This window comes from Scyliorhinus canicula, chromosome 3 (assembly GCF_902713615.1).
Source record: "Scyliorhinus canicula chromosome 3, sScyCan1.1, whole genome shotgun sequence".
NCBI lineage: Eukaryota > Metazoa > Chordata > Chondrichthyes > Carcharhiniformes > Scyliorhinidae > Scyliorhinus > Scyliorhinus canicula.
The window spans coordinates 134,811,329-134,822,206 of record NC_052148.1 but is presented as its reverse complement, the minus strand read 5'-3'; the positions used below and the strand labels follow the sequence as shown (position 1 = coordinate 134,822,206).

The 10,878-nt window shown below is 46.4% G+C and overlaps 1 protein-coding gene and 1 non-coding gene across 2 annotated transcripts in view; both read left to right on the top strand.

Annotated features, from left to right (window-relative positions):
* Positions 1–6,572: 6,572 nt before the first annotated feature.
* trnaa-ugc lies at positions 6,573–6,644 on the top strand. Its single transcript has one exon. It is a non-coding gene; the product is annotated as a tRNA-Ala (tRNA).
* A 2,251-nt stretch (positions 6,645–8,895) lies between these two features.
* LOC119962979 (beta-klotho-like) overlaps positions 8,896–10,878 on the top strand; it is a 43,439-nt gene continuing 41,456 nt past the window's right edge. Inside the window, exon 1 of the mRNA XM_038791397.1 lies at positions 8,896–9,707. Coding sequence (XP_038647325.1) covers positions 8,955–9,707 — 753 coding nt within the window. The 5' untranslated portion in view covers positions 8,896–8,954. The remainder of the gene's footprint in view (positions 9,708–10,878) is intronic.

Sequence of the window (10,878 nt, the reverse complement as noted above, 5' to 3'; positions counted from 1 at the left end):
TAAGTACATTCAAGACTGAAAGTGCTAGAGTTTTACCAAGTAAAGAAATCAAGAAATGTGAGGACAGTGAAGTTGATGTAGAATATCAACTGTAATTATATATGGAGGGTGACAAAAAGCGAGGAACTATTAACCAGTTAGTCAAACATTTGTCATTGGGAAATGCTAGAATCCATTATTAAGGAAGTAGTAGCAGGACATTTTGAAAATCATAATACAATCGGTGGAGTAGGGCAGGTTGCAGGTTCTCCACTTGATGAAGTGGAGAAGCCGGGTGACCCCCGGGCGACAGAGGTCATTGTGGATGGCCCGAAGTCGGTCATCTTGCGCGATGGCACATGTACCGGGGGACAGGGCATCTGGGGGCTCATTGAGCTTTCCCGGACGATACACAATATCGTAATTATAGGTGGAGAGTTTGATTCTCCACCTCGAGATTTTATCATTCTTGATCTTGCCCTGCTGTGTGTTGTTGAACATCGACCATTGGTCGGTGATGAGGGTGGACCTCCTACCGGCCAGGTAGTTCCTCCAATGCCGCACAGCTTCCACAATGGCTTGAGCTTCCTTTTCGACAGAGGAGTGTCGAATCTCGGAGGCGTTGAGGGTACGGGGAAAAAAGGCCATGGGTCTGCCCGCCTGGTTAAGTGTAGAGGCCAGGGCGACATCTGATGCGTCGCTCTCCACCTGGAAGGGGATGGACTCGTCCACTGCATGTATCGCGGCCTTGGTAATGTCTGCGGCTGAAGGATCCGAGGTTCGAGACACAGTACCCCCGGATCTGCACTGAATGTGATCCGGAAGCAAGGGAGATTGTTTGGGTTGCGGGGGAAATCTGGAGGGAACAGCGCCTTACCGTGTCCGGATGTATGAAGCTCTCCGTGCTCCCAGAGACAAACAGACAGAGCGTTTTGTGCCCATTGACCTGGACGGTCACCATGGAGTTCTTGAGGCGCTTGGGCCGTGACTGGTCGAGAGTGACAGCACCAAGCTGCGGGTAGCTGGCGTGGTCGGTGGTAGCGGGATGGTCACAAGATGATGGCCCCCGTCGGTCGCACGTGTCGGGCGGCGTTGAAGATGGCGGCCCCCATGAGTCGCACGTGTCAGGTAGAGTTAAAGATGGCGGCCCCCACAGATAGCACGAGGTGGATGACACATCAGAAGGGGGCGGTACCGGCAGGCACGCAGTCACGCTGCGGGGTCTGCGGGCCTGTGAGACTGTGAGTCGAGCCTGCGATTTAGGAGCTTTGGTTCAGGCCAAGCAGACTTTGGCAAATTGTCCTTTCTTGCTGCAGGTCGCGTAACGAGCTGGGCAATGCTGCCTCAGGTGCTGATTCTGACTGCAGAAATAGCAGGGCAGCCCCCCGGGTTGGGCGGGCAGCTGCGCAGCACAGGCCTGGGACACCCTCGGGTCGGGTGATGATCGCGCCTCCTGTGCCTACGAGGAAATCGCGTGGTCGGAGGGAATAGCATTTCGGCTCTGGAAGGCTACCTCTAACGAGATGGATAGTTTCCCCATCTCTTCTAGGTCGAGGCGCCCTTTTCGAGCAGGCGCTGTCTGACATAGTTGGACCGGACTCCAGCCACATAGATGTCCCGGATGACGAGTTCCATGTGCTGCAAGGCCGTGACGTCCTTGTAGTTGCAGTTTCGAGCGCGTACCCTCAGGTTGCGTAAATATTCCTCCAGCGATTTCCCCAGGGCATTGACGACGTGTGGTGAGGAGATGCCGCGTGATCACTTTGTTTACCAGCCTCACGTAATGTCTCTTCAGGATCGCGACCACGTCTGCATACGTCAGGGGTGGATTAACCATTAAGCAAAATAAGCACGTGCTTAGGGCATCAAGGGAAGGGGGCACCACAGAAATTTTCCATAGCCGAATTTACCATGGTCCTTGGGCCATATGGTGCAGTACTGCAAATGGTGCAGCTGAACCAGGATCCGCAAAAAGGGTCAGTCTTATGACAATGCTGCTAACATGTCTGGGCGTTATAAGGGGATGCAGCAAAAAATTTTAGAAACAAACAAGTTTGCTATATATGTGCCCTGTGCAGCTCATTCACTAAATCTGGTAGGCCGAAGTGCTGTTGACTGCTGTCAAGAGGCAGTTAATTTCTTCTCTACAGTGCAGTTACTCTATACCTTTTTTTCAGCCTCAAGCAGCCAGTGGAAAATTCTTAAAGGTTGTATTGGAAACGAAAGTGTCTTAAAATCCCTCTCTGATACCAGATGGGAGGTACATGCTATGGCAACAGCAGCAATTTTGAAATCTTTCCTTAAAATTTTAGAAGCATTAGAATATATAGCCGAAGACCAGTCACAAAAGGGAGACGCTAGAAGAGAAGCAAATAATATTGCAGATAAGATGCAAGAGCTAGAATTCGTTTTTATGTTGAATTTTTGGAATGAGATTTTGCAGAATTTTCACAGAGTAAGCCAAGTTCTACAAAATGAGGATGTGAACTTAAAAACATGTGCAGATCTGTATGTATCATTAGCTGACCAACTGTGCACTTCACGAGATGAATTTGAAAGATATGAAGCAGCTACAAAGGAAATGCTACCAGATGTTGATTACAAGGCAGCTACAACTCGCAAACGTATCAGAAAGAAGGTACCCAATGACGGAGATGCACCAGAAGTATATCTGAATGCCAGAGATAAATTTCGTATCACCACCTTTTACACAATTGTTGGCAAACTTGAAACTGAGATGAAAAGAAGAGGAGAGATATACAAAGAAATAGCAAAGAGATTTTCTTTTCTAAGTGATGTGCTACATAATGTCACTTCATCATCTACTAACATTGAAAGGTATTCTCAGTGCTGTCAAAAGCTTATTGATGCTTACCCAGAGGACTTCAACAGTAATTTCTCAGCTGAGATTCAGCAGTTTCATTCATATGTGCGCCATAAGTTCAGTGCAACAAAAAATGTAAAAACAAGATTCAGTCATGCTGAACTTTATAAAATAATTGTAGAAGACAATATTGAGTGTGCCTTTCCAAATGTAGACATTGGCTTTCGTATATTTTTAACATTAATGGTCACAAATTGCTCAGCTGAGCGTTCATTGTCTCAGTTGAAATATATTAAAAATCCCATCAGAACAACTATGCAATAAGGCAGGCTGGATGCCTTATCTCTATTAAGTATAGAAGCAGATGTGTGACATAAGATTAGTTTTGAGGATCTGATCAAAGACTTTGCAATTAAAAAAAGTAGGAGAAAACTTTTCAAATATAAATAAAGTGGAGGTATACAAAAATAAACATTATTTTCCATCTTACTGTAAGTTTTGTTTAATTTCGATAAATAAAATTTTATTTTATGGTTTATTATTGTTTATATTTTGAATTACATATATATGGGGGCACCAAAATCTTTTAAGTGCTTAGGGCCTCTAAGGGTCTTAATCCGGCCCTGACATACGTGGTCGCGTCTTCGATTAGTACGGAGATTCTGTGGCTCACCTGGGCGTGGAGAAGACTCAGCTTCTGTGCCTCGGTGATGGCGGGCGAGGAGGAGGCGACGACGTAGGCCTCAAAGCCGCGGAGCCAGTGTGAAAAGATTCCCTTGGCTTCAGCTGCCTATGGGTCGAGTTCCAGTCGATCAGGTTGCGACATCTTAGCGTATTAAATTGATGCGACCATCGAGATCATCGACTCACGAGACGATTAGTAGAAGTGAACAGTGGTTTCAATACGCTAGATCTGTGCCTGCGACTGCTCTGTACTGAGTGCCGCCTACAAGCTTACAGGTTTATATACCACCCCCGAGGAGGCGGAGCCACGGGGGAACCCACAAGGGCATCAACATAATACAACACAATACAGTGGTGAATTGTAGTAGCAATACGTTCATCACAATATCTAAGAACAAGTCGTCCGCATAGAGCGAGACTCTATGCTCCACCTCCCCTTGTACTATTCCCCGCCAAATGTTCGACGCTCGCAGTGCCATTGCCAATGGCTCTATGGCCAGGGCAAACAGCAGTGGGGAGAGTGGACATCCCTGTCTCATCTCCAGGTACTGCCTAAAATATTCTGACCTCACTCGATTCGTGCTCATGTTTGCCACCAGTACCTGACAAAGCAACCGGACCCAGTCCACAAATCCCTGCCCAAACCCGAACCGTCCCAGGACCTCCCATAACTACCCCCACTCCACCCAATTGAAGGCCTTTTCTGCGCCATAGCCACCACCACCTCAACCTTGCGCCCCTCTGTAAGCATCATAGATAATCATAGAATTTACAGTGCAGAAGGAGGCCATTCGGCCCATCGAGTCTGCACCGGCTCTTGGAAAGAGCACCCTACCCAAGGTCAACACCTCCACCCTATCCCCATAACCCAGTAACCCCACCCAACACAAAGGGAAATTTTGGACACTAAGGGCAATTTATCATGGCCAATCCACCTAACCTGCACATCTTTGGACTGTGGGAGGAAACCGGAGCACCCGGAGGAAACCCACGCACACACGGGGAGGATGTGGAGACTCCGCACAGACAGTGACCCAAGCTGGAATCGAACCTGTGACCCTGGAGCTGTGAAGCAATTGCGCTATCCACAATGCTACAGTGCTGCCCTCATGATTACGTTCAAGAGCCTTCTAATGTTGGTCGCCAGGTGCCGCCCCTTAACAAACCCCGTCTAATCTCCCCCTACTTTCCCTGGGACACAATCCTCGATCTGTGTGGCCACGACCTTTGCCAGCAGTTTAGCATCCACATTCAATAAAGAGATTGGTCTATTGACCCGCAGTATTCCGGGTCTCTGTCCTGCTTCAAAGTGAGAGAGCTCGATGCCTGCAACACCATCGGGGAAAGCACTCCTACCTCCTTTGCTTCATTAAATGCCCTTGCCAACAGTGTCCCCAGCACCCACAAAAATTTCTGATAAAATTCCACCAGGTATCGGTCCGTTCCCGGGGCTTTACCCAATTGCATTGCCTCCAGCCCCTCTATTACCACCCCAATCCAAATTGGGGCCTCCAGGCCCTCCACCAACTCCTCATCCACCTTTGGTAACTCCAGCCCACCCAAAAATAACCTCATCCCCTCTTCTCTGGCTGGTGGTTCCAATTTATGCAGCTTGCTGTTGAAATCTTGAAACACTCCATTCACCCCTGCCGGATCCAAGACCCCTTGTATCTCTCACTTTCCTAATCTCTCTCGCCACCTCCTGCTTCCCCATCTGATGAGCCAGCATCCTGCTCGCTTTCTCCCCGTACTCATACACCGCCCCTCTCACCCTCCTCAGCTGTCCCACCACCTTGCCCGTGAATAGGAGACCAAATTCCAATTGTACCCTCTGGCGTTCCTTCAAAAATCTTTCCTCTGGGGTCTCTGCGTATCTCCTGTCCACCTGTAGGATTTTTCCCACCAGCCTCTCTAACTCCACCCGCTCCGCCTACTCCTTGTGCGCCTGAATAGAAATAAATTCCCCTTGATGAGGCGCCGGGGCAAAAAACGTGCCTGATTCTCCATCATATCAGGGAACGCGATCCAGGCATCTCGGGACATGGATACCTTCCAATTTAGGGGAGGCAGTGGCGCAGTGGTATTGTCACTGGGCTAGCAATCCTGAGACCCAGGGTAACACTCTGGGACCCGGGTTCCAATCCCACCATGGCAGGTGAAATTTGAATTCCATAAAAACCTGGAATTAAAAGTCTAATGATGACCATGAAACTATTGTTGATTGTCATAAAAACGTATCTTGTTTACTAATATCCCTTAAGGGAAGGAAATCTGCCATCCTTACCTGGTCTGGCCTCCATGTGACTCTTAACTGCCTCTGAAATGGCTGATCGAGCCACTTAGTTCAAGGATAATTAGGGATGGATAATAAATGCTGGCCCCAGCCAGAGATGCCCACATCCTGTGAACAATTTTTTAAAAATCCCTATATTAAGCTGAAGGAAGTTGTCATTCATGCAGGATTTTGAGTGTTAGCGACCTTAGCCAGGATAGTGGAGGAGGAGGTGGACCCGGACCCTTTGGTGGCGATATTTCGGGTTTCAGAGAAGCCGGCACTCATGGAGAGGAGGAAGGCCGATGTCTTGGCCTTCGCCTCTCTGATTGCACAGCGGCAAATTTTGCTGGAGTGGCGGTCAGCATCGCCACCGTGGGTAGCAGCATGGTTGGGGGACCTGTGCGACTTCCTGCGAATAGAGAAGATAAAGTATGAGTTATGGGGCTCTTCAGGGAGGTTTGAGGAAAGGTGGGGGATGTTTGTGACCATGTTTGAGGGGCTGTTTGTCGCGGAGGAGGGAGTGAAAAAGGGGGGGGGGGAAATCTGTACAGACTGTATAGTTCATTGTTGGGAAGCATGTTTCAAGGGGTGTTTGTTCGCTGTAACCTGTTTTGATACATGTTTGAATAAAATACTTTTTTTTAAAAATTCATGCAGGATTTCATTGCGCAGGCTGGCAAGTTGTAACTGAGGAGTCAAGAGAAGAGATGAAGAGATAAAGCTAGGTGTAGTTAGTAAATTGACCCTTAGTTCTCCCGCAGTGCTCCAGAACTCACCCTCCCTCCCAGAGCTGCCATAATGCACCTACCTGGGGATGTAGCTCAGTGGTAGAGTGCATGCTTTGCATGTATGAGGCCCCGGGTTCAATCCCCGGCATCTCCACTTGGGCAGCACGGTAGCATAGTAATTAGCACAATTGCTTCACATCTCCAGGGTCCCAGGTTCGATTCCCCGCTGGGTCACTGTCTGTGCGGAGTCTGCACGTTCTCCCCGTGTGTGCGTGGGTTTCCTCCGGGTGCTCCGGTTTCCTCCCACAGTCCAAAGATGTGCAGGTTAGGTGGATTGGCCATGATAAATTGCCCCTAGTGTCCAAAATTGCCCTGAGTGTAGGGTGGGATTACTGGGTTATGGGGATTGGGTGGAGATGTGGGCCTGGATAGGGTGCTCTTTCCAAGAGCAGGTGCAGACTCAATGGGCCAAATGGCCTCCTTCTGTACTGTAAATTCTATGATTCTATGATACTTCTAAATTCTACCCACACCAATGCCAGTGTGGCATTGCCAGTGCTCATGTTCCCACTCAGCCCACCCCCGGCTGTTTTCAGGAGCTCTCCGAAACCAACTTTTAAATAACTCCTTGAGTGTGATTGTGATTACAGCATCAGTGCTTTGCATACGCCAGGTCCCATAGCCCATGTATAATCTCTCCATTAGTGCTCCCAAAATCCAGCTATCTTAAAATACCTGGAATATCCCCAGATAACAAAACCTCCAATCCCAGCTCACCCATGATTATTTTTGGGTTCATTCCTCCCTCTTCCTGCTGTCCAGCCTCCAAACCCAAGCCCTTTGATTTATCCCTGTGGCAGCACTACTGTTATCGAAGCCTGACCCTTGCTAATACCCCGATATTGCCGCAGCATCTTCCAATTCAATATCAGTTATCTTCTGGCTGAGGCCCAAGAGAAACAGGAGGACCATGTTAGAAGTAATTTTGCAATCTGGGGCTGCTGACATGGATTAAAGTGAAAGGATTTAAATTCATGGGGGTCTGTGTGGAATTCCTCGGAGATGCTGCTGGTAGGCGCATTCTCATGCCAGCAATGAAAATCTGTGTAACGGAACATTTGTGAGAATCACACACAGGTCTTGAGACAATTGAAAAGAGATAAAAGATCAAAGGGAGTTTAAGAAAGAGTAAAAGAGAATCAATGAATAAATGGATTTGGGCTGCGAAGTGCAGACATTTGGCCTCGGATCCACACACTATGTGTTAGTTGAAACACCCTAACACAGGGGTGGGCAAACTTTTCCGTGCAAGGGCCACATTCAGAAATTCACAATTTTAAAGGGCCGCATAGTATATTAAGTAAAATAATTACTTCACCCGGTTATGATTCTGGGCGCCTCATATAGAACATAGAACAGTACAGCACAGAACAGGCCCTTCGGCCCTCGACGTTGTGCCGAGCAATGATCACCCTACTCAAGTCAACATATCCACCCTATACCAGTAAGTAACCCCATTAACCTTAAAAAAATAATTAAATTAAAAAAAAATTTTTTTTTTAATGACTTGGTGGGCCGCATAAAGACCTTTGGCGGGCCGCATGCGGCCCGCGGGCCGTAGTTTACCCACCCCCTCCCTAACATATGGGGCCAAAGAGTACGGTGGGGGGGGGGGCTCGGTGATTGGCCACCCACCCTGATGGCAGTCAAATTCTGAAGTTTTCACCATTATCGAGTAGGCAAGCACCTGAGAATGGCCTTTGTTGCACAGAAACCGATCCATCCCTGTTAATGAGGTACTTTCCCACCAGCTCCAGCAGGCCAGTGCTAGAAGCCAATGGCAGATGCAATCCTGGCATATCTGCCAGTATTATGGCTTGTGCGTTTTTCAAGGTCTGTGGTGGGAATGGAAGAGAAAGAAAATATACGGAGAGTACAACACAAAAAAGAATGGATAACAAGAAAAATGAAGTGAAATGGCTACAGGAAGGAGTTTTATATTGTTTGCGCAAAATGTCAAGGGAGATAAATTATTGTGGGTGCAAGGAGAGGCTTCAGAGATAATATACAATGTGTTATGTAGTACAACACTATCATTTCACAAGCTATGCCTTGGAGTTCCACTGGTGTAGATAGATCGATAGATAGATAACTAGATAAGCATATAGATAATAATTCATTGTCAGTGGATTACATTAGATGATATATATGTTTTTCCAGTATTATTGTACACCTTGTAGATGATGAATTCTGACACAGGCCTATCCAATGTGCTGTTTCAGCAACAATATTTAAACAGCCCATAGCTAGAAGTCCAGACTCAGCTAATCATTGACAGAGATCAGATATAACCACGCATTAAACTAGTGCTTGGTTCACTTTTAATGCTGCCAGTCTGCCGTGTTTCAGTGTTACTCTTCCAATAACGAACTGACTCAGATCTGTTTTGGGATCCACACGCACAATGACTAAGTGTGGGTTAAGGAGACTTTTCCTAGCTCTCTTTTTGCTTTATATTCGAGCAACTGTTACTGTTCAAGGAGATCCAGGTGCAGGCAAAGTTGTCTGGGAAAACAAATGGAGACACAATTATAAAAAGAATAGTGAGCTTTTTTTGTATGACACCTTTCCAAGAAACTTCATGTGGGGTGTCGGAAGTTCTGCATTTCAGGTCGAAGGAGGTTGGAAGGAGGATGGAAAAGGACCTTCTGTCTGGGATCACTTTACCCACATGGAATACTTCAGATTCAACAATGCGACTGCAGATATTTCCAGTAACAGTTATGCCTTCTTAGACAAGGACTTGACGGCTCTCGAATCCCTGGGAGTCACTTCGTACCTGTTCTCCATCTCCTGGCCCCGGCTATTTCCAAACGGACTGGTGGGATCTGTCAGCGACAAGGGTTTTCAGTACTACAATACACTTATTGACTCCTTGATACAGAGAAAAATTATTCCTATCGTCACACTCTACCACTGGGACCTGCCTTTAGGATTGCAAGAGCAGTACGGAGGCTGGAGCAGTGAGGCAATGATTGAGATATTTAATGAATATGCTAGATTCTGCTTTCAGGCGTTTGGGGATCGTGTTAAATTTTGGATCACCATCTACAATCCTTTCCTAATTGCCTGGAATGGATACAAAACAGGGGAATATCCCCCTGGGCAGAAAGACAACTCTGCAGCAATGTATACTGTAGGGCACAACCTGATTAAGGTAAACAAAAGAGAACATTTATTTATTTTTACTTTTATTTAAAATTACAGAAATGTTCCTCCTGTAAAAGAAGGGGTATCTGTTTTTCTCAAAGCTGAATGGCATATAATTGAAATTATGGGAATATACAGCCTTGATTTTTGGGACCATTAATCTGTTGTGGATCGTTAATTATGGAGAGAAACAGACATTCTCCTGATTTTACAATAAAAACAGAAAGTGCTGGAAATAATCAGCATCTGTGGAGAGAGAAACAGAGTTGGGTGGGATTGTCTATGGCGTTTTGCGCTGCTCACCCATCTCACGCCGGGAAACCCGTCACGGGGGGAAGGACCGGAAAATCCTGCCCAACGGTTTGAGTCGGGATGGTATGGTGGTGCAGTGGTTAGCACTGCTGCTTCACGGCACTGAGGACCTGGGTTCAATTCCTGCTCTGGGTCACTGTCCGTGCGGAATTTGCACATTCTCCTCGTGTTTGCATGGGTTTCGCCCCCACACAACCCAAAGATGTGCAGAGTAGGTGGACTGGCCATGCTAAATTGCCCCTTAATTGGTAAAAAAATGAATTGGGTACTTTTTTAAAAAATTATTATTTTTGAAAACGGTTTGAGTCAAATATTACTCATCTTCTGAACACCTTGTGGTGTTTTGTGTCATGGTATTTTGCATTTCATGCGGTGTCTTGTGTCGCAGTATTTTGCATTTCTTCTCCTTTTTTTCATGAAAAGAAGAATTTACGCTGGATGATGTTCATGTAGTTCTTGACCTATTATGCCTTTTCTCTGCCTTGAATGCCCTCAATCCTATTCAAGTGTTTCAAAGGGTATCACCTCAAAGGTTGTGAGATTGCTCCTCCTCTCCCCCAATTTCTCATTATGCTTAAGTGACTGTATAAAACTAAGTTCTTGTGGACAGGTAGCGTGACTCCAGACTAACATTAATACAGTGTAAAAGGTTTTTAAAATTGCTTTATATAACTTTTAATCTAAATAAGAAGCACTAAATAAATCCCTCATTATTTATAATTTGTCTCCTACAATGTTTATTTTTCTGAAAGCAATCTATGGAGTAGATTCTAAAGTATCTAAGCAAACTTATAACTATAGAAGGGGTGTCCAACCTTTTTGTTATTATACTTCATTTAGTTGTATAACCTGGAATCCCATGAGGG